Source organism: Ammospiza caudacuta, chromosome 19 (genome assembly GCF_027887145.1).
Source record: "Ammospiza caudacuta isolate bAmmCau1 chromosome 19, bAmmCau1.pri, whole genome shotgun sequence".
NCBI classification, from domain to species: domain Eukaryota; kingdom Metazoa; phylum Chordata; class Aves; order Passeriformes; family Passerellidae; genus Ammospiza; species Ammospiza caudacuta.
Genome location: NC_080611.1, coordinates 6,246,582 through 6,271,670, shown reverse-complemented (window position 1 = coordinate 6,271,670; position 25,089 = coordinate 6,246,582). Strand labels below are relative to the sequence as shown.

General features: G+C 36.4%; 1 protein-coding gene across 1 annotated transcript; it reads right to left on the bottom strand.

The window, feature by feature from the left end:
• Positions 1 to 1,862: 1,862 nt before the first annotated feature.
• GLP2R (glucagon like peptide 2 receptor) lies at positions 1,863 to 23,221 on the bottom strand. Its single transcript, XM_058817440.1, has 13 exons — positions 23,123 to 23,221; positions 18,808 to 18,901; positions 18,411 to 18,515; positions 17,266 to 17,387; positions 14,168 to 14,274; positions 13,431 to 13,587; positions 12,453 to 12,612; positions 12,262 to 12,322; positions 10,211 to 10,280; positions 9,615 to 9,703; positions 8,384 to 8,522; positions 3,514 to 3,555; positions 1,863 to 2,171 (listed from the first exon to the last, which is right to left on the bottom strand). Exons 1-13 carry the CDS (start codon positions 23,219 to 23,221, stop codon positions 1,863 to 1,865), a joined length of 1,554 nt encoding a protein of 517 aa, XP_058673423.1.
• Between the last annotated feature and the right edge of the window lie 1,868 nt (positions 23,222 to 25,089).

The following is a 25,089-nucleotide window of genomic DNA, read 5'->3' as shown; positions in this document are numbered from 1 at the left end:
TGTGAGGTTCGCTGCTGTCTTCTAGAAATATTTAGAAAGTAGGAGCTTGTAATAATTCTGTAAAATAAATAATGCTGTATTCTTGCTGTTATCTACTTAGAAAGGCACTTTGTGAAGGAATCCATGTGATGGTTGTTTTTGTCTGGATTAGACCTCAGGCCAACAGGGCTTGCTTATATAACAAGAGTTGATTTTTATAAACTGAAAGAGGTAAAGAGCCCAAACACATAATAGAGAGGAGAAAATGCAGCTAGAGGGACTGCTGTTCAAAACACAGAAATTTGGTTTCTTGACCACATGAAAATCTTTAAAATGCAATTAAAAAGTAAACTATTTCACTGAGATGCCATAAAATCTTACCATTTCATTGTCTTTACCACCTAAGTAAAACACATTTGAAATCTCTTCAGTCTCTTTAATATCTCAAACAATGGTTCTAGAAGAAATCAGTGTGTTTTAAATTGAGGAATACACAAAGTGTGCATGTGTGCTGTCTGCTGTTTCCAGTGGCTGCTGAAGAAATCCATTGCAGTAAAATTCTATATAAGCAAACTTCACATTTGGGTAAAAAACACCTTTTAAAACTGCAGATAAATTATTTTAAAATAGATCAAACATTTACAGTTTATTAATACATCACTGAAATATACAACTTGGTATTCATTAAATAGGTAACAGAGATAGAACTGTAAAAGAAATACTTTTTTAAAGCGCCAGAAATAGGTTCTTGAACTAGTGCTAGTCAATGAATTTATCTGTTCTTTGCAATAAAGGAGTATAAATGCCACAGGTTGCATGGCTAAACCTTTGTAGCCTGATAAATAATCAGAAAAGCATTGCTAAGTTATGGAAGTGGAATCATAGAATATTTACAAACTTGATTGCATTTCATAGGTCTCTGGATGAGTTTGGATGTGAGAAATGAAACTTTCCCATGGCTCTTGTTAAATGGAGGAAGAAGGGCTTCACAATACTCTTGGTGCTGTCACAATCCCGTGTTTTTATCCATTTTGGGTCCCCTGGGAGGAAGGTGGAGGCAGCACTCACCACTGTTTTGTCATTAAGGACACGTGTAGGGCAAACCAGAAGTCACAGTGGCTTGTGTCAAAAAAAAAAAAAGAAAAAACCGTAACAAAAATTCTATCAGAAGATTTCATTTGGGCACATTCCATGGAAGTGTTTTGGGTTTTCATCTCATAATGACATATCCAGCAGTAAACTTTAAGATGATGCTCAAAAATGCAAGGAAAAGGCTTGTTTCTTCCCAAGTTTGTTTTTTGGATTTTTTGTTTTATATATATATATATATATATGTATGTATATATGTATATGCATGTATATATAAATATAAATCTATATATGCATATATATATATATAGATGCATATATATATGTATATGTGTGTGTGTTTGGTCTGGTTTGTTCTAAAATTGGGATGGATTTCTTGAAATGGGCTATGATTTCAGTCTGTGAAGGAAGGAGACTTCCACACACATCTCTCTGTTCATGAGCCACTCCTATGAAAAAGGAAAATTGATTTCTCGTGACGTGACTCAAGCCAGTCCCATATGGATGAAGCTGACAAAATGTGTCTCCAGAGCCTGCTGATTTCCAGAGCTCATCCTGCTTCCTTGGTGTATGCTATGGAAACGTCAGCTCAAAGCAAAAACACTCCATCCAGAAGACCTCTTCTCCCAGGCACACAGCTTAGCAACCTCCATTAATAAATCACATTTTTCTCAGCCCAAGACAACCGGAACACCTGGGACATCAACTGCTCCATCCCAGAGCTCTGCACAGCTGCAGCTGAGAGATGAACACTGCTTTTCCTGCTGGCAGCTGCTGTCCCAGGGGAAATCTCCCTAAATCTCACTTTCCTCAAAGACTTCCTCGGTGGTCTCTGCAGTGGTGACCTCTCCCTCGCTGCTGTCAGACATGCTCATCTGGGGAGGGCCTGCCTTGGCCCCTGGGCTCTGCCTCTTCTGCAGCTGCAGCTCCCAGGGCTTGCTCACCTCCAGGCACAAGTGGTGCCTGCTGCCGAGGTGCTGCTTTTTCCTTTTCTGGGAACATTTCCTGAGGTATTTGATGTTTTCCCCCAGGAAGCAGAGCTTGCAGCCCAAGGGATCTGCCAGCAGGAAACGGGACCACTGTTTCTGCAGCTCTGCTTTCACCTGAGGAGAGGAGAAAATAATCATTGGTAATGGCATGTGAGCACCCGGAGTTCCCTAACACAAACACCAGGTGTAAAATGAGAGTTGTGAAGTGCTGAGCTTCCTGCCCCTTTGGGGTTTTGTAGGAGTGAATATGGGGGTGGGATGGTCAGGATGGATGGACAGGGAGATCTCTGAAGCCAGGGCTTGGAAATTGTGGTTTATTGCAAAGGGACAAGTGCAGGGCCCTGCTGGGAGCTGCCAGCCACAGCTCAGAGCAGAAAAGAGAGGTAAAGAGAGTGGAAAAGAGGTTGGGAGAGTGATGTTCCCATTACAATACCATAAATCTTCTTCTGTGTTGAATATTCTAATTCTCACTAACCAATCTAGTACAATATACAAATCCTATAGCATTTCCATACAGCCTATAAGAATCATTACATTCCCATACTGTGTTACCCTAAAAAACCCTACAAACTCCTCTTTGGGCCCCTTCTGCCAAGCTGTAGGGTCTGCTCTGAGCCTTGGGCCTGTCTGCAAGCAGAGGGTGTTGTTCCATCAAAAGGGGATTACCTTCAGTGGCCACACCATTGTTTTCCAGTTGTTCAGTAACTGAGGTATCTCAAAGCTTGCTTTCATTTCAATCTCTCCTATAGTTTCTATATTCTCAAAATCTTTTGCCAGGCAATCATATTTATAAGGCTTTCCTGTTCTGTCTTCCCCAATAGGGTTTATCTTGCACCTGGTGCTTGTAGGGTGGGAACAGATTTGTTTGCTAAATCAATCTGAAGAGTCCAACCTCTTCACCCTGACTTAGGAAGGTTTTTCCTCTGCAAATGTGATGTGTGTGAGTAGTGGCAATCTGCACCTGGGCTAAATGTCAGGGAGAACAGGCAGATTCAGCTTAGAAAACATTTAAAACTAACTGAGATAGAATAATTTTCCAAGGTAGTTTGGGTCAGGCTGAGAGAGCTGGGGTTGTTCAGCCTGGAGAAGATTCTTTAGATTCTTTAGTACCCCTTCCAGGGCCTACAGAGGGCATGTAAAAAGCTGAGAGACATTTTTACATGTGCAAATAGTGATAGGACAAGGGGGGGGCAATGGTTTTAAACTACAAGAAGACAGAATATTTTGCATTTGAGTCCAAACCTGTGCTAATTCTTGCTGTTCTCTTCACTCAAAACAATATTACAGCTCAAAAGAATGCACACATGCTCTCAATAAGCAGAGCTGCTCAGTGTGTTCGTCCTTCTTGGTGTCATTAATGCATTTTACATTAATTCATTTTACTAAAATGTACTAAAATGAACTAAAAGCATTTTAATAAAATGAACTAAAAGCTTCTCTCACAGCATTGTCTTACCTCTCCATTAGCAAAGCAATAGAGAACTGCTACCAAAAAACCCTGTAAGAGAAAGAGAGTCAGAGCAAAAATCAATGTGCAGGAAATACCTGAGGCTCTAATTTAAAGGTGACAATAATGTTAAAACCATAAATTTCAACAGTGCTCCTTAATGTTCAAAAAAGGAAACTAGTTGTCACATTTATTTATTTCTTATTAATTAATGAAGTACCCAGTCACTTGTTTTTGGGCACTTCCTGGGCAAGTGCAGGGCACATTTTGTGCAGATGCTGAAGAATATAAATTTTATATATATATTTATTTATATATTTATTTATATTTATATTTATTTATGTAAATATATAAATGTATAATAATAGATATATAATTAAAATATATATTTATATATTTTAAATATATATAAATTTAAATAGTTATTTATATTTATATATATTATATTATATATATTATATGTAAATATATATTTCTATAAAGTATATATATGGATATATATGTATATATAAAATTATACATATGTTTATTTATAATATATATGTTTATATAATTTCATTTATATATATATATATATATGTGTAAAATATAATATATTTACAGATTACAAACCCCAGTTTTATCTTCATTTTGCTACCACACAATATTGGGGTTTTTCCCAAATTGCTGTTATACTGTGACTGCTGCTATTTCCACGTGGTAAAATAAAAAATATGCAGCTTGGTTTCTCATATTATTATCTCTATGCTTGTTTGGGTTTGTGAATTATTCTACTGAGAGCTCATTTGGGTTCATTTTACAAATTATTTCTATATTAAGTGATTAGTGTTAGCTCAAAGTTCAGCTACATTGTTATGGCCATTTGGAATAGCTGTTTTTTCTTTGAAACTGATTCAGATAAACACCTTAAAAAACCCTACAGATACAACTTGTTTTAAACCAAAATCCCAAAATTATAATTTCCATTTGCCTGTCTCTGTCTGGGTTTGGTCTCAGGCTAAAGCAGCTTACAGGCTGCATCTCAGCCCCACAGAGATGCAGATTTATTCCCCCTGCTTCAGGAAATTCCCTTTTTTGGTTGTCTAAAGGCATCTGTGACACAAGTTCTGATTAAGAGAATAAATACTCTGAGTCCAAGGCAATATTTATATCACAGCTACAAAAGCTGACAGCATTTGATTGTTCCCACACTCACTTTTTTCCAGAAATATTTCTGCTTTGCTCAGACAAAAGTTTAAAAAGAAATCCACATACACAGAGGCTTCAACATTTTTCATTATACCTAAAATTAACCAACAGCATTCTGAGCCTGCTGCTAATTTTCCAGCAGTCCTGAATTATTTGGAGTCATTAATTCCTTCAGCGTACGTGCAATTTATCTGCCACACCAGTGGAAATGGGGACAGGAGAAACAGCAAACAAAATTGCTTTTTCATGTATTTTATTTCTATCAATTTTCACCTGGGTTAATGTAGGAAGATATAGTTAATTAGAGTTAATAATAGGTGATATTAATAGGTGTTAATAATAGCTGATATTAGTTAATGAGTATATTAATGATAATGGGTGATATTAATGATAATAAGTTACTATAGAGTTAAAAATAGGTGTTATTAATAGGTGATAATAATAGGTGATATTAGTTAACAATAGGTGATATTAATGATAATAGGTGATTATAGAGTTAATAGGTGATATTAATAGGTGATATTTATGTTTTATATATATATCACATAAATATATAATGTAGTCTCATCTAATATTTAAATATTAAAATATTAAAATATATTATATTAAATACAAATTCAGCAGCTTAAAAAGCAACTTTTTATGCAGAACTTCTCCTGCTCCTGGAGGCAGTTCTCTTTTTTGGGGGGTGTAGAAAGTTCTTGACTCTGCTGGGTGGTTTGGGGTTTTTTGTTATGGGTACAAACTGTAAATTTGGCCTCACAGGCACCACAAGCAGAAAGAGGATTTAAATTAAACTCCTGAGCCTGGTGAGAAAGGCAGGGGCTCAGCTGCCTGTGAGGCTCCCTGGGCTGATTTCAGTTTGAAATCCTCTGGGAATCTCCTTTGCTGCTGCAGGGTCAGAGCAGGAGTGACAAGCGCTGTAAAATCCCCCCAGAAGGAGGAAAACTTCACTGATTATTTATATTTGATGTTCACCTCATTAAATCCTGGTTTCTTTAATGCTTACTCATTTTTCTCCCAGTAAATTGATTTTCACACTTAGAAAGCTTCCCGGTGTGTTGTGACTTCTCAAACACCCTTTTTCAGAATTATCCCAGTGTGAATGAAAATTATATTAATGATAATGGGTGAAATTAACGATAATAAGTGATTATAGAGTTAAAGAGAATCAGAAATTCAGAATAAATGCTCATTAGCAGAAACACCAATAAGAAAGGAGACATGCACACCTAAGCCTCAAATTTGCTCTTCAGTTTTAATGACAATTGGAATGTGATAAATTACTCATCAAATAACTGGGATCTCTCCACCAGAAAGCAGTGGTTTTTTTCCAGAGGGAAACAGTTTCCATGCACAAGGGAGCCAAGATGTTTAGATTTCCCCATTTCCTAAAGCAAAGCAGCATCCTACCTACAACAGAACTCTTATTTAGAATTTAATTTTGTGCTCCTTGAAAATGTTTTGAGTTAAACCTTCAGCTGAGATCCCAGGGATAATTGTTTTTCTTTAACAAAACAGTTTAACTGCCTTTTTAAACTACTGAGAAGATTTACAGACTAAACAAATGTAATTGGGTACAGTTTATGTGCTTTTTGGCTAATCCCTTCATAAATAATGCTGCAGCTAAAAAAGAGAATCTGCAATAAACATTGGCTGAGATCTCTGGGTATTTTTTAATGGAGCTTTGCTTCTAAAGCATGACATGCTGCCAAGCTCATGCATGTTTCTCTAAAAGGAATGAAGTTTGTGTTCTTTAGCAAGGATAAGTAAGCAGGTTTATATATCAGATTTCTTTGTAGAAGCCAGTAAATAAAATCTTCACTTAAAATGATTCTGCGCTTTTAAAATAACATCTAGGCACTGCAACCTCTCCAAGTAAGGATATTTCTAACCAAGGAACTTATACTCCAACATTAAGGTCCCTTCCAACCCAAATAATCCTGGGATTTTGTGAACACCATGTCAGCAGGCTCCTCGGGGCTGTGGCTCTCCAGGAATTCTCTGCTGTCACCGGGACATTTTTCCCCTCAAGCTGTGGTGTAAATTTTAAATTACAGCCTCAATAACAGTGCCAGAACACTGATGAATACATACACCAGAGCACAGGTGCATATATGCAAAGGGAAAAACCCAGGATTATGACAAACTGTGGGGAAAGTGCAGCACAAAAAGGCTCAGATGGCCTCAGGCTGCCGAAGAGGGCAGCGCTGTCAGAGCAGTGAATTGCTGAGGAGCAGCCACTGGAGCCAGAGAGATTCCCGGGCCTTGCAGCAAATGAAGATTTGGAAATTGCTGTCCTGGCAGGGCAGGGAGATGTGGGTCCAGGACAACTTTAGCAGGTTCATTAGTAGTCTCTCAAAAATTCATTATTTAGCAGGGCTGCAGCACTCCAGACAGACAGACAGACAGACAGACAGAGATGTCTGTGCCAGTGCCCAGTGCTTGGCAAACTGGAGATGGCTCCATGAGGCACAGCCTGTGCATGAGTGGCCATCTGAGAATCACCCTGAGCTCCAGACCAGCTCACCCTGGGGCCTGGGCTCCTCGGAACTCTGTTTGGTTATGGAATGTGGCTCCTTCAGCCCAGTGCTGCAGCTGAGATCCACAGCCACGCTCCCTCCCTCTCCTCAGCTTCTTCCTGCCCCAACCAAACCAAGGCAGGGGTGTCACGGACATGTTTCATGAAAAATCCTTTTGCTAGGATTTTTCTCCTGAGAAGCTGAGAGGCCTCAGAAATGAAATTGTAAACAATGGTTATCTGCTGCTGTGGAATGCAACAGGTGCATCTGGGACTGGTCTCATGTGGTTGTTTTTAATTAATGGCCAATCACAGCCCAGCTGGCTTGGACTCGCTGGTCAGTCACAAGATTTTATTCTCATTCCTTTCTATTCCTTTCAAGCCTTCTGATGAAATCCTTTCTTCTATTCTTTTAGTATAGTTTTAATATATAATTTTCTTTGGATATAATAAATATAATAAAACAGTAAATCAGCCTTCTGAAACATGGAGTCAGATCCTCATCTCTTCCCTCATCCTGGGACCTCTGCAAACACCACCACACAGGGGGACTGAAGAGGAGCCAAGTGCCTGAACACTGTAAAACACCCCTGACTGGGTGGGTGAGAAACTTCTTTTCCACCTGCAGATGCTGCTCCATTTTTCTGTTCCATCCTGTGAGGGCTTTGACAAATTTTCTCCTAAATCTAACTAAAAATGGATGCAGCTGTACAGAACTTTTGTGAGCCTGCACCTGGCAGTGTCACTCTGCAGGTGAACAAACATCACTGAGGAAAATGGAGCCCAAAGCTTGTATTACATTCTCATGATTATAATTTTGGCTGGGAGTATTTTAAATGAACCATTTTAATCCTATTTTCAGGGGTCTGATGAGTTTTTACCTACTACCAGAGAACACCTATTTTTTTTAATGTCAAACTCCTTTTTTGGTATTTGGGACTATCACACTTATTTATGAATGTTTTATCTTGTTACTGCAACAGTGTATTTAGAGATATTGTAGCTTGGGATATAATATTGAATCCAAATTCACTGTAACTGTGGTGAGCAGCAAATGCAGATGGATCTATGAACCAAAAAAGCAATATTTGCAAAACACAAAAAAAAAAAAAATTAAAACACTAAAACCAATATTTTCAAAACACAAAAACCAATATTTTCAGGACTTACATGAAATGAGCTCATTGTCAGCTGAATGAAAAGTCTTATATGTCTTGAAAGTCCTTCCACCTGTTCATCAGTGATGAAGGTAAACACAAATTCGTGGATCCCCAACAATGGAATCAGCACAAGTGTAGATCTTGCCAATCTTAAAAAGAAAATGTTTGATTATTGTATTTTTTTAACATCCTTGGAGCCAAAAATCAAAAGCTCAGAGACAAATAAATTAATCCAAAATCATGCCCTCAATATTCTGACTTTAAAATCGTAGTAGAAGTTTTGTGATTTTGGTAACAATGTAGGCATAAATCTGTGGAAAGTCTAGTTAAAAGGCTTCTGTAAATGAAATGTATTCCATGGCACATCCTGGCCAGAATATAATAATTCTGATTCTCTATCAGGCCAGAAACATAGTGCTAGAGGGTTTTTCTTTTTCTCCCCAAATTTTGGTGACAAAGGGAAAGATGTGTCACAGCAGCAGAGGCACAGGAGTAACAGGAGATACCTGAGGGCAGAGATCTCAGAAAGAAAAAAGAAAAACTTCTGTGAAAATGCCCCCAAAACTCAGCACAGGTGCTGAGCTGCCTTTGGTCCCAGATATGGAAATGTCTGGGGAGCCTATTCAGAATATCTGTTCAGAATATTCAGAATATCTATTCACAATATAGCTATTTCCCATATTCCGGATACCTGTTACTCCTGGTGGTGGTGGGTACATCTTTAGGGGAAGCTGACAAGTTTTTGATGTGACAAAATGTTTAAAAAGGGGCCAGGACTTTGGAGGAATAGACCCTCTGTTAACAAAGTGACCAAATTATTCTTTGTCTACTTAAAAAGAACCAAAAAGCTCAAAAATTGCTCTCCTCAATTTCATTAAAAGACACCTCATAAAACCTTGAAAACTTCACCTCAGACCTAGAGTTACCCAATTGCTCAGAGGCCAAAAAAGTTCCACCTAAGTAATTCACTAGAAAAAGAAGAGAACAAAAGAAATAATCACATTTGTAAAGTGGTTTAACAAAAACCTCTTACCCCTGGCTCAGTTTTTCCTCTTAAAAAGTTTTGTTATTTTGCCTTTTATTAAACTTTTTCTGTTTCCAACACTACCTCAATAACCATCCTACTAATTTTATACTGTTCACAGTAGCTAAGCTATCTCAAGTGTGATAAATTCAATAAGAGCTCATAAGACCTAACTCAAGAAAAAGCTGTCAGGACTTCTGTGTCATTTGTTACACACCTGTATTTGTAGTCATGGAAGGTCATTTGCTGAGCTTTCAGTTTGGAAATCAGCATTCTGAGAATTTTTAAGAAGATGACAAAGTTAACCTTGAAGGAAAACACATATGGTTTACTTAGAGCAAATGTTATTACACTCATCAGTTAACAACTAAATAAATGTATAATTGATATTAATCACCTGCAAAATTTGCCAACAAATAACTGGAATGCAGCTGGGCTGAAGTTTGAATACAAGCAGGTTATTGTCACATAATAAATATGCAAAATTGAGTAACTTTGCATTGCCTTATTCAGCCTGGCATAGAATTTGATACATAATCTTCCACTACAAAATCACATTTCATGTTTTTAACACAGAACCCTGCTTCAACATTTTCTGAACAAAACTTTATCCCTTCTGTCATATTATGTGAAAATTGAAATATTATGAAATTATTGAAATATGAAATACGAATTATTGAAATATAAAATATTATTTTGATATTTCTGTGGTAGGAAACTGTGCCTTATTTGTTCCAAAATTTTGAAGGACAAAAATGGCACTAATTACAAAGAGCAAAGAGGGGAAAATAATACAGGTTATATAATTCTTACTGCAATGGAAAACAACATTGGTCCTCGGATGATCCACCAGATCCCCATGTGTTCATTTGTTCCCCAGCACCTGGAGAATAACTTTTTATTTTAGTATAATTTATATTTTAGTATATATATTTTAGTATAATTATTTTGATAGGGAAAAAAAATAAGTTAGAATGCTCACATAACTTGTCCATTTATTTCAAAAGGAACTTGGTGAAGTTCAACATTTTCAGGTGGCCCCCAGAAGAAATGGATAAAGCTAGGAAGAGTTTCACCAACAGCTCTGAAGATCTTTTCACATCAATGTTGATAAAGGTTTCCCTGGACCATAAACTTCAGAACTATCTATCAAACTCAGTCTTTGAATCCACAAAACATAACACCAAACCCTCAGAATGGAAAAAATACTACTTGAATTATCTATCTGAAACTGGAGACTGGAAATGAATGAACTGGGAATTGTGACCATGCTTCTTGATCTGATAAAAAATGTGCATGCAGTTTGCTTGCAGCTGTCTCTTTTTCTCCTGCTTTACCCCTCTGATTTGTCCTATTTCTTCCTGCTAATCAGCCTGAGGTTCTGTAAGACCTTGGCTTGTCATTTAGAATTTATCTGACTCTGTAAGACCATAATTACGGCTTGGATGTTGCTTATTATCCATGTTGGCATTGCAAATAAAATTCTCTAGAAACCACAAAGAATAAAGGGAGAACAAAAGATTCCATACATAAAGGACAAATGTGAAAAATGTGTTTTTTATGATTGGCTTTTTGCAAATATTAAAATGGATATTATATGTGTTATGCTAGAAAGGGATGCTGTATTAATTTTCTTAAGTAGTGTGTTAAATATAGTTTTGGGTTAAAACCTGAAGAGCTGTCAGGATTCAGAGGAAGAAGCTGACACTGACAGACAGAATCCTGTATTTGAATGGAATTTATGCATCACGTATGAGGTGTATGAATATGCAACAGGCTGTTGCTTTTAAGGGTTAATCCTCTGTTAATGCGTGTCTTTTTTGGGCTTATTTTGCCCAGAAAGAGAGACCCAGACCATCTGTAACTCTTTGTTTCTATTGTCTCATATTATCCTAAATCCTAATTGTCCAAATTTTTATTACTCTAATTATATTACTCTTTTTATAACCACTTTATTACTATTAAACTTCTAAAATTCTAAAAACAAGTGATTGGCATTTTTCACAAAAAAGTTTATGGGCTGTCACCAAGAGCATTACTCAGAGCAGGAACTGCTGCTTGCTGGTTCAAGTTTCTGTCCCTGATGCCCTCAGCAAATATCACTATCAGGTTTGGCCATGAGCTTCCATTAAAAATTACTTTTTTTTTTCTTTAAAAAGTGGCAGTGAATATGAAATAAACTCAAAGTGTAGGTGGTCGATTTCCTTTGTAGTGTAGATTTCTTTTTCCAAGGAAAGCACTGGTCTCCTCTCCTTACTGACAGGTTAGTAAGGCTACAAGGTGTGAGTTGTTTTGCTTAAGTGGCTGTTTCTAAATATTAAAATTAATTAATTTGTTCTTCCTATTCATTTAAAAGAAATTTCTTACAATCAGGATTTCATCTTGATTACCCCAACTTTTATCAAAAAAATTTCAGCATCCAAAGCTCAGCTTACAAACACCTCAACACTTGATTCTGTATGGCAAACTCCCAAAACTGTGACTGTTATGACCACTAGAAGCACAAATTAAAACATTTCAGCTATGAATTAAAACATTTCCTATGGACTGAGGTAAAATATCCAGTTTCCTCATGTAAATGGACGAACATTTCAGCAACAGTGAAAGTTCATTTTACTCCTTGCTAAACGCATAAGGAAATCTGAGAATTGCTAAATGCATAAGGAAATCTGAGAATTGCCAGTAGTTTTTTTTAATAATTTTTTAAAGTTTTTTTTTTTTAATGTAAAAGTACTAAAGGGAACCTTGAAAGTGTAACAAATATCCATAGGTGCTGTATAATCTGATAATTTGCTGGTCAGTTTTTCTGTCAGGTACAGCAAACAAAGTCAGGATTCCAAAGAACAATTTATTTAATAACTTACCCAGTGTTCTCCAGTTTGGATCTGCTTATTCCCCATGGGCCCACAAACAGGATTGGAACAACTGAAAAGAAAAGAAGAATCTATTCCAGCCAAGCTTCTAGAAGTAGATTTTTTTCATTCCTTTACAAAATATCCTCCACTGACTCAGCAAAGGAAAGCAAAATCAGAGCTTGGAGCAGTTGTGGACTCACCCCATCCTATGACAATGTACGTCTGCAGCAGCCTCCTCTCAGACAGCACCACAGTTATCAACAGCGTGTGCAGATAAATCCCTTCCACCAGCAGCCAGAAGTAATTCGCCCCAACAAAGTAATGCATGAAAAACTGGGCAGTCCTGCAGATGATTAAAATCTGTAGGGATGAGAGAACAGGAGTAAATGTAGATGTCATGATGTTCATGTGAGAGTTTTTACTGGTGAGCTGTTAAAATAATAATTAATTATCTTGCAGATAATTTTCCTTGTTGACATGGGTAAGCTCTATTCCTACAACAACATAGAGGAATAATAAATATTATAATATTTATAAATATTATATTATTATAATATCTATAAATATTTATTTATTTTAAGATATAAAAAGTAGATAATGCATATAGCTAATATATACTTATTAGAAATAGAATATATAAAATAATTATTAATATATCATATCTATTATATAGTTATAAAATATATAATGTATATATTATAATATATATACTATATAATTATGTACATAATATATATAATATTATAATATATTATTATAATACACTTTATTATAATATATATATCTACTGTAATGCGTTATTAGATATATATTATAAGATATATAATGAATATTATAATATATAGATATATCTATATAATATACAGCTATAGATATATGTAATCTGTGCCAAATAAAACTACAGATTTCTTTCTAAAGGCTACATGGTGTGAGATGCTTTGCTTAAGTGGCTGTTTCTAAATATTACAATCAATTAATTTGTTCATCCCATTCATTTAAAAGAAATCTCTTACAACAGGATTTAATCTTGATTACCTCAACTTTTATCAACAAAATTTCAACAAAAGCTCAGCTTACAAACACCTCAACACTTGATGCTGTAGGGAAAATTCCAAAACTATAGCTGCTACGAGCACTAGAAGCAGACATTTATTATCAGCCATGAATTGACACATTACCTCAGGACTGAGGTATAAAATCCATCCACTTTCATCGTTTGGTCTTTTTGAGTAAATATTGTTGTACACAGAGTCTTTAATAAGAACTGCTGCAGCACGCAAGATAAAGGATGCAAATAAATTCATATGGATGTAGTTTCTTGTGCAGTGAAGTTTTCTGGGGGAGAAAAAAATAATTCATGAATCCTCCAGAATATGTGTAATTTGCAGAAAAAAAAAATTTTAAAAAAACCAATAACCCAGCAAAACAACTGTTGCATTCATATTGTTGCCATCCATGGATTCTGCTTAGAAATCACATTTTTATTGCTCCTTGGAAAAATACAAATTATTTACATGGGACCAACAGAATGGTTTGGGTTGGAAAGTATCTAAGAGCCCATCTCATTCCATCCCCCTGCCATAGGCAAGGACATCTTCCACTAGATCAGGATGTGATCTTAAAATCTTCCAGGCATGGGGCAGTTTGTGTGGATGACCTCACAGTAAAGAATTTTTGCCTAACACCTAATTTAAATCTACCATCTTCAGCTTAAAGCCATTCCCCTTGTCCTATCACTCCATGCCCTTTGCCAAAGCTCATCCCAAGCTTTTTTTGTAGCCCCTTCAGGTACTGGAACACTGGAAACTAAATGATAATTTATCATTCATAACTAAATGATAACTTCAATTTCATAAGAAAAATAATATGAGTACAGGGCTCTGTACATTTAAAATGCATGTGAATTTTTACTCACCTGAGTAAAGAAAGTATAAGCAGAGCTAATACCAGTGAGATGAGAGAAAAGTAATATCCTATTGTGTATAACAGCTGTAATGTGGTGAGCAGTTTGTGTTCTTCTTCCTGGGAACAAAGAAGGGAAATGTGTTATGTAGGCAAGGGGGACAGGGCAGAAACAGCTCAGGAACTTTGGAGTCACATTTTTGAATAAAGGGAGAGGCAGGCTTCTCTTTTGGATCTACTCTGTGGGGTTTTCTTGCAAAAAGCAGGTCCATTCTGGGAATTTATTTCTGCTGGATCACATTCCTACTTTGTCCTATGTAACTATAAAAAATATATATTGACAAAGTCAATATTCTTTCAAGGAGCCAGGGCAGGATTTGGATCCCTACTCAGGTTACTAATTGTTGTGGTTACTAATTGTTGTTGTGTTGCCAGGGGTTTTGGGATGAGATGAGAGATGAGAATTGACTCAAAGTTCTCAGAAGGTTGATTTGTTATCATATAATATCATATCATATCATATTGATATAGTAAAACTATACTAAGAAAGAGAAAGGAGACATCAGAATGTTAGACATGAATTATAATAAAAACTCATGACAGACTCAGAGTCTGACACAGCTGGCTGGGATTTGTCATTAATTAAAAACAATTAACATGGAACCAATCAAAGATGCACCTGTTGGTAAGCACCTCCAAACCACATTCCAAGCAATCAGATAATCATTGTTTCCATTTCTTTTCTGAGGTTTCTCAGCTTCTCAGGAGAAAACTCGTGGCGAAGGGATTTTTCAGAAAATATAACAATAACACTCCCTGCACTGCCTTTTGAAATCAGTGTGTGACAAAGACACTTGCACCCTGAGTTTCTCTTTAAATCCAAAGGCTTTCCCAGACTATTCCCAGATTTCTCCTGCACAAACACCATTTGTAGCACAAATCAGAGATAACTGAACCTGTGTGTGTGGCCTGGACTCAGCCACTGCCCAGCTGTGTCTGACAATGCTGGGAGCCAGCTCTGCCTGGAGCTACTCAAACAGACTGACTTCTGTTTTGAGTTCAAGGTAAAATAATAATTATTAAATTAGAGCTGTCTTGAATGTCTTTGAACGACAAATGAGACCTCAGAGGAGGAAGGGAACTCATACTCATACTGATAGATTATTATAAACATCCTGAGTTGGAAGGTACCCACAAAGATTGTTGAAGTCCAGCTCCTGGCCCTGCACAAATTTCCTTTCAATTTGCCTAATTTAACATCTATTTTTCCTATTTTTTCCATTTTAGCTGCTTATGTCTGCCTCTCAACTCTTCCAGCTTCCAGCCCAAGGAAAGCATCTCTGAAGGGGCAGTGAGATACAGGATGTGTGGCTTTCATAATCCACATTTGGCCTACAGAGCTTTTCTTGGAACCTGTGTCTTTTCCTCAGTGATTTTGCTGTTTTTCTTCTTCTACTAAAAGTCCTTCACAACTAGGACTTTAGCACTGTCTTCCTGCCAGAAGTTTTCTCTAATAATTCCAATTATTAGAGGAATAAAACCAAATTACTCTTGAAGGGGGTGAAAGAGCCCAGTGTGGGTGCAGGAGATTCCAAGCTGTTAGTCACTCTGCTCCGTGGAAACATTCCAGCAGGTAAAAACCTTGCAGAAATCTCAAGTTATCACTTTGGCTATTTCAATTTTGCCACAACAAAGCACATCAAACCAAGATGATTCCTCTGATGTGTGAAGATACTGGCTCTGGGTGATTTCCAACAGCTTGGGGGGTTTCAATTAAATAAAACAGACAAATTGCCCATATTATTCAATTAAATAAAACAAATGGAATAAAATTTATTCAATTAAATAGAACAAAACAAGCCCACATTTAGTGCTGGTAGGAAAGCTGGTTAAAGCTTTCAAAGAAATTGTCTGCTGTCACACAAGATGAAATAATACCAAATATGCTGATCCAAAATGGTCAATAAACTTTGGAAAACACCCAGAACTTATGAATATTTATTACATTTGCACAAATAAACTGAAAGTTTGGAAGTTCATGTATTTACCATATAAAGAGCTTAGTAAAGATGTAGCAATACACAGAGATACTAAACTAATAATGTTTGATAACCCATCAGTAAAGCAGTGTTATTGATAAAGTAAGAAAAGCACTCAGTATTAAAAAGTAAAAACCAGCGGTGATAGTGCTTACCTAAGAGACTTAATTCTGAATTCCATGGCAAAAGAAGTTTGCCTGACAAAGCCCAGCCCCTGGCCTGACGCAATGTGAGAAATACAGGAAGGATGGCACTGGATGAGGGTGAATCCTGCAGCCTCTACCCAACTTTGAAATACCAATTAACAGCTCATTAAATGCTGAAAGGCTCAGGAGGGGAGCTGAGCTCTCCGATTTTCACAGACCAATTTGATTTGGGGAGATGCTGGCATGTTGCTTGCTTGACAAGTTGCAGTGTTTTCTATTTTATTAGCAGAAAATCAGCCCATGTGAACTCCGGACTCTGAACAGAAAATGTGGCATCTAAAGCAGGAATCCCCTTCTTTAATATTTTCTTTTCAGCTTCTTATAAATGAAATAACAACTTTCCATCTGGTAATTGAAATGAAATCTGAATTCCATGGCAAAAGAAGTTTGCCTGACAAAGCCCAGCCCCTGGCCTGATGCAATGTGAGAAATACAGGAAGGATGGCATTGGATGAGGGTGAATCCTGCAGCCTCTACCTAACTTTGAAATACCAATTAACAGCTCATTAAATGCTGAAAGGCTCAGGAGGGGAGCTGAGCTCTCCGATTTTCACAGACCAGTGTGATTTGGGGAGATGCTGGCATGTTACTTGCTTGACAAGTTGCAGTGTTTTTCTATTTTATTAGCAGAAAATCAGCCCATGTGAACTCTGGACTCTGAACAGAAAATAACTTGTGCCATCTAAAGCAGGAATCCCCTTCTTTAATATCTTCTGCTTCTTACAAATAAAATAACAGCTTTCCATCTGGTAATTTAAATGAAATCTGAAGATGCTTTGCAGGTATTAAATGGAAATGTTTTGTCAGTTACTCAAGAAAGGATTAGGAAGATTAAAGTTTTCAGCTGTAATATAAAACATACTTACATTTTTTTGGAAATGATTTTTCTCAGAACATTCTGAACTATCCCGCCAAATGTCTGTGGAATTTTCCTTTGTTTGCCAAATCCCTTCATCCAAGCAGACTCTGTATACATGTCCTACACTTCCTGAAAGTAAACAGAGTTTCAGTTTGAAAGGTCAAAATAGAGATTTCATTTTTCATACATTTTTGAAACATTTCTACCTCCACAATCGACTCTACACCACCCATACTCAAAAAAAAAGCATAAAACTAATTTTTTTATCTTTGTCAATATATATTTTTTTATATTTACATAGAACAAAGTAGGAATGTAATCCAGCAGAAATAAATTCCCAGGATGTACCTGGTTTTTACAAGAAAACCCACACAGTACATCCAAAAGAGGAGCCTGCAGACATCTCCCTTTATTCATTTTTCCTCATTAAGCTCGTGAATGGGTAATTCATTGACCAGGTTTGTGCAGTCAAAACTGCACAAGGACGTGATCAGGGAATGATCTTTCTCTGTAAAATCTGATGCTGCTGATATTTCATTTCTGTGCACCTTCAGCAGGTGGGTGAACTGATGAACTTTTCTTGGTTTTCACTGCATTTTCCCAATTAAACTAATTGCAAATTTGCCCACAGCATCAGAGGAATGGTGTAGGGAGCCTGGTTGGTGTTTGTTTGTTGTTGTCCTCAACAGCTGCCATCCATTCATTTCTGATCAGACCTGAGCTTTTTCAACCATTTTTGAGTTGAAATTGTTCAAGGGTGATAGCAACAACCAAAATTTCTTGTTTTGCTCAGCTCAGAACTCAGAGAATTTCTTTGTTGTGATGGAGCAGGAGCTCTGTATGAATACAAGACACTGGAAAAAACCTTAAACCATCCATGAAATGTGACCAGAAATCTTCCTTTTGTAGGAATTCAGACAGAAAAAGAAAAAAAGTCTCCATTCCATGCAGGCAAGATGTTTTTGTTTATTATGAAGAGCTGGGTTTGTCCTAAGTGGTTGGCAGAAGCAGTTTGTGAAATTAGATAGGAACTTGGTGTCTTAATGCTTATTGGCATTAAAAAGGATATTATTATTTATATCAAATATATTATTATCTAATATATTTAATATATAATATAAAAACCATATTTTAGTGTCACTTTCCCATTACCATTTTCCAGCCATGGCAAATATGAAGGACAAGGAACAGAGACATTTCCTGGGGGTGAGTAAGGCCAGCAAACAAACTGATCAAATGTCCCATTGCAATGTACTCCTGGGGAGAGAAGCAAACCAAAGTTTGACAAAAAGTTGTGCAGACAACGAGCAATCATGGAAACCACTCTGTGCTGCTCCAGGGAACCTGAGAGCTGCTCCAGAGTAATGAGATATTGCACATAAATATTGTGCATGAGATAAGTTTATTGCTTAAAATCACAAGCAGGGTGTGCAGATTCCTCCTGATGGATAGCTCCAAACTCTGCCCTGTGACAGGGACAGACATACAGCAAGACAATATTTGCATATTCATCATTCTTAATAAATTTCTTAATTGCTTAATTCCTTACCACTATCTACAGATGATTCCCGCAGCATTTTCAAGCATTCCTGTTTGTATTTGTTCCATCCAGTCGTGGTTTTTTCCAGCAGAGAACCTTTGGCCTGGGAGTGAAAATGCTGTACATGAGAAAAATCAGTTAGAACCTTTTAGTCCCTAATGACAGGTTGCTTTCCATTACAAGAAATTCTGCTCTGAAATGAGAGAAATGAGAAATGAGGAGAGGAGAGTGGAGGAAAAAATGATAGGTTAAAAAAGTCTTTAACACATGTTGGTTGTCCTGATGTTGTCTGAGATATATAACCAGCACTATATATGGCTGTGAACTTCACCTTTGTTCCTTTAAACCTATGGGTTTTTTTTTATTTTAATGAAGAAAAAGCATATTTATTTACTTTCAAAACAAGAACAGGGTTCTGGTGTCTAGCTCTTAGGCAGGCTCACTATTTCATGCATGTTTTTACTGTCGTCTGCTCAATACCCTGCTTTCAGTCTCTCATCTCATTTCCAGACACCCACTTTAAGCTTGAGGGAAGCAGAAAAACTAAAATCATTCTTCGGTGGATGGGCTTGCAAGATAAGGAGAGAATATTTACAGCAGCCATGAGAAAGGAATGCATGTTTCCAAAATAAAAAAAAATAAGCATCTTGACATTTCCCTCCTGCAGGCCCCCAAATCCTGGGAGCCAGGGGAGATTCCTCAGACACTGGTGGGTCAGTGAACCCCATCTGGAGAGACAGAGCCCTGGGGATGACGCATTTGTGACAGAGCTGCTGGGCTGCAGGAAGAACACTCCAGTTTCTGATAAACAAATGTGTTAAACGGCCAAAAAATGCAGAGGGAACCTCGCTGTGGCTACCTGGCAGCTCGTTGGGTTCCGTTCCTGGAGAGGAGGAATGTTCATGGAAGTGAGGAACTCAGTGATGCACAGCTATGGGGAAGTTCCTGAGCTGAGGAACAGTGATGCACTCTCATGGGGAATGTTCTGGAAGTGAGGAACTCAGTGATACACAGCCATGGGGAAGTTCTGGAGCTGAGGAACTCAGTGATGCACACTCATGGGGAAATTCTGGAAGTGAGGAACTCAGTGATGCACACTCATGGGGAAGTTCTGGAAGTGAGGAACTCAGTGATACACAGCCATGGGGAAGTTCACCCAACAAGAGTGAGGAGCAGGTTAGGTCTAAATGACAGTTCCACATCACTTCCTGATGGAATTGTCCATTTCTTTAAATCTGAAGGCTCAGTCACAGCCAATATCTGGTCACTATTGGTGTAAATACTTGTGAGATAAATTTGTTTTGGTCACATAGCCAATACCTGATCAGTCTTGATGTAAAGACTTGTGACATAAATTTGTTTTGGTTACATAACCAACGCCTGGTCACTATTGATGTAAATATTTGTGAGACAAATTTGGTTTTTGTCACATAGCCAATGCCTGGTCATTATTGATATAAATATTTGCAAGACAAATCTGTTTTGGTCACACAGCCAATACCTAATCACTATTGATGTAAAGACTTGTGAGATAAATTTGTTTTGGTGGTCACATGGCCAATACCTGGTCACTCTCCATATAAATACTTGTGAGATAAATTTGTTATGGTCACATAGCCAATGCCTGGTCACTATTGGTGTAAATATTTGTGAGATAAATTTGTTTTGGTCACACAGCCTTTGGCTGCACTCTGACAGATCCAACTATTGTATTTGTGGGGTGCCCTGATGAAGGCAGGAATGATGAATCTGACTCCATGTTCTCAGAAGGTCAATTTATTGTTTTATGATACTATATTATATTAAAGAATACTGCACTAAACTATACTAAAGAGTACTTCTTTACAGAAGGCTAAAAAGATAATAATGAAAACTCTCTCTCCAGAGGCCTGACAAAGCTTGGCCCTGACTGGCCAAAGAGTGAAAACAACTCACACCAGAATTCAATGGAACAATCACCTGTGGGTAAACAATCTCCAAACACATTCCAAAGGAGCACAACACAGGAGAAGCAAATCAGATAATTATTGTTTTCCTTTTTCTCTGAGGCTTCTCAGCTTCCCAGCAGCAAAATCCTGGGTGAAGGGACTTTTCCAGAGAATGTGAATGCCACCCCCAACAAATACCTCAAATACCACAACACAGGTTGTGATTACAAATCGCAGGGAAGTTCTATGATGATCCAAGTTTTGGGTTAGGTACAGTGCAAATTCCATGGTAGAAATACAAACTTCCATGGACATTTCCCATGATCTCAACCAGTGGAAACACGCAGCCCTTGATCTGTAGCTGCCATTTGGCCACTGCTTTCAAAAAAGGAAAATTAAACTCCCATGTCTAAGACAGAAGCTCAGAAAGTCCATGGTGTTTTGCCCTGCACTGGGCATCATTTCAGGTTGTCTGAAGTTTTTTTGGTAAAAAAGGAACTGCCTCACCCAGCCAGCCTGGCCCCTGCTTGCCCTGAAGTTCACCCATGAGGAAATTTAATCAAAACTCCTTGGAAGTGTCTGGATATTTACTGAGATTGCACCAGGAAGACCCCACTCTTCAGACATTTGTTGGATGCAGAAGAAAATGCTGCCTGAAGCTTTCATTTAGGAAATGGATTACATCTGGTTCCAGACCGGTTTGAATTTAAGTTTTTCATAACTGACCACAGTACAGTCAGAATTTCACCTTTTAAATTTTTTATACCAAGCTGGCAGTGAAAATGAAATGTTTCTGTTTATTCAGGCTATGCTCTTATGGACAGAAAAAAGCCCCTTCAATTTAGGCATAAACTAAAAATAAAAATATTTATTCATTCTTTCAACCTTGATCCAGGTTTAGTCTGATGGATATTTTTCCTATCTATAGAGGTTTTTTCCTAAAAAATACAGATATAGTGTATTTATGTATGTATTTGATATAGTGTATTTCTGTATTTATGAAAATACAGATACAGTGTATTTATATATTTTTAGTATTTCTGTATTTATGAAAATACAGATATGGTGTATTTATATATTTTAACATTTATGGCTATTATTCTTTTAAATGTTTCTTCCTTATGAAATAAAATAAAATATAAGGAAATACAGCACATATTTCTTTAAAGAAATTGCAAGAACCACTATGAAAAATTAATTCACTGTGATTAGTCTAGCAAAGTTTTGATTTCACAGAAGAATTTGGAGATTTTCTCTCAGCATTGATGGAACTAATGCTTTGTCTGAGGTGTCTCACAAATCTGAGTTGTTTCAGTCCTATAAAAAGAAGCTCTATGCAGAGAAGCTTTAGATTTGAATTATACAAAAATATTAGGAATATTTTCTTTAAAAATATATATATTTTTCTCCTGGTAATTTTTTCTTTATAAAAATGTTAGAAACACAAATATTGGCTCTACAGCACACACAGCAGCAAACCTACTTTCTCAGAAACCCAAGAAAATGGAGATTAAGGGGGTAGAAATACCTTTTTACTTTGTTTATTGTCCTAATGCACATACACTTCATAAAAATGTACTCTATATATATCTGTGAATTTTATTCAATTGAATTGAAACTTACCAAGTATCAGTAATTTTTAAAAAAAATTATTCAAATCAAGATTGATAATAATAAATAAATAGGAATTATAAAAAGCTACATGAAAATTTCCTTGAAGTGACATTTTCTCATTAAGTACCTAAACCCCTCCTATTTATAAGGTAAGTGAGAAGTGTTTATAATTTTGTAAAGATTTAGGGGGAAAATAAAAATAAAAAATATAAAAATAAAAAATAAAATAAAAATAAAAGTAAAAATGTTTAGTGGATCTGTACAAGAAATAAAGGCAGAAATCCTATACAGATTTATTTGCTTTCTGCATGAAGGTGAGGTGCAGAACAAAACCAGACAGATTTCACAAATTGGAGATTCAGTGCTCACAAGTCAGTGCCAGAAACAAATCAAAGCTGGGTTTAGAGCAGAGAAAAAACAGCAGAAAATAAATGTAACTCATAACAGTATTTTTATCTGGTAGGAAAACGGAAAACCAAATATAGTTCAATGCTGATCAATAATGGTATGAAAAGTGATTGTGCAAATGGTTGTAAACATAATTTATTCACTGCATGAATGAGGATTAATAGAATAAAATGGTAATAAATGACTTAGAGAGAGTTCTGATATAAAACTCTACAGCTTTGCAGCCATTATTTCCCGTGGCTAACTAGCAATAAAAATTAATTGTTATGTTGGAAGGATCTTTGGTACAAAGATGCTTTTTCATTTGTGACAGTTAAAATGCTCCGTGCTAGAACTCCCTTCTATTGAATTTATTAATTATTGAATTAGCTTACCTGTTTCACAAGGAACAAGACCATGAGAGAGCTGGCAGAGGTTGGAGCTATCCTGGTCCAGAGTCCCATGCTGGAACAGAGAGCAAGAAGCGTCACCATCCCTTTCGGGTAGATTTGTCCCCAGTATGCTGCTATTTCACTCTAAAGATCAATTATATTAATTAAAACATAAAAAATAGAAGTAAAAGTGTCTTCTTTTATGAATCCCAGTGTTCCATGAATGCTCCTTCCAACAAGTGAGGAAGTCTCCTGAAGTGTTTAGCTTTGCTAGACTCCAACTCCGCTTTGGTTTTTCTGATTAAAGGCAGAGAGAGCTCAGTCTAAACTTCACAAACTCTGCTTACTGCAGCTCCTCCATTGGCCAATAAGGAGGCAGAAAACTATTAAAACATTAAAGGGCTGATCCTGTCCCTTGAATCACCACAGGAATTTTGCCAGTGATTTTTCCAGAATGCAATCCAGCTCCACAAAAACACAAATACATACATGCATACATACATACATACATACATACATACATATTTATATATCTAAATTCATTTTATATTTATATTTATATTTATATTTATATTTATATTTATATTTATATTTATATTTTATAATTTATTTTTATTTATATTTAATCTATATTTATATATTTATATTTATAGGTATAGTTATAGTTATATATTTACATGTATGTTTATACATATATTTATACATATCTCTACATATGTGTATATTTATCCGTATATATTTATACACACATATATTTTAGATATATATATTTATACACATATATCTATATTTATTTTATATTTATATTTACATTTAATATTTATATATATTTATATATTTGTATGTATCTATTTATACATATCTATATATGTCTATTTTAAATATATTTTTATAAATATTTATATACATATATATTCATACACACCTCATTAAACTAATAAATGATACCTTAAAACACAGAAAAAACTTTGTGTAGGAAACTTGCTCACTCTGGTTGTCTGTCAGAAAACAGCTCACTAAAAGTTGGTTTTATGCTTTTTGATCATATTTTGTCAAATGTGCACACCCAGTGCAGGATCAATGACAATCTAAATGCGACAAAAAGAAAATGCTCCCAGTAGTGAAGTTTTACTACAATTCTTGTGATGTTCAATGTTTTCTTCAAAGCTGCAGCTGCCAGGTGGGTCGTGGCTGTCTTGGTGTTACCTGCACATATTCTGTTTACCCACCTCTCAAATTTATTCAGCAAAAATCACTGCATGTAACACTTTGTTTGAAGGAAGGTCCAGCAAACCTATTTGCTCCTCTGTTATTCTCTTTTTTTTTTTTTTTTTCTTTCACAGTTTAAATAGAACTAACCAATAAATTTATCCTATTTCTCCAATTAAACAGAGCCATTCTTGCCTGAAAAATTGATTTGAAAGTTGTGGTACCAGCATTGCTAGGGAATGAGCAAAACCTGTCTCTGTGAAACATCTCAGACTCAGGTGTCATCCAGAAGGCATCAGTGGTTTCACAGGTCTCAAAATACATTTAATTACAGCCATATGCAGATTAGTCACAGGAACAGAAACAGAGATCAGGGTTTAATCCTTAGAAGGATTTCCCTCCCTCCTGCTCTCACATTTGCTCCCACTCCTGTTCTCACATGTGCTACACCCTTGAGAAAATGCAGGGAGACAAAGGAAATTTTCTAATTTTAGGAAAAAATAACTCCTGGCTGGAGCTACAGCTGCATTTTGGGTTGTGAGATTTGTTCTGCCTTTGCAGACCAGACCTGCTTGGTCTTGCACTCTGTAAGCTGAGCTTTTCATGGCAACCTACAGCAGGCATTGATCCTGTCATCCTTGAGTTTCATCTGCTTCTCCAGCTCTGACATCTTTGGGTAGAGAGTTGTCTTGAAAATCCAAATTATATTCATTAGAAGGTATATAAGTGACTTCAGTGTCTGTCCTGAGGAACCATTCTCC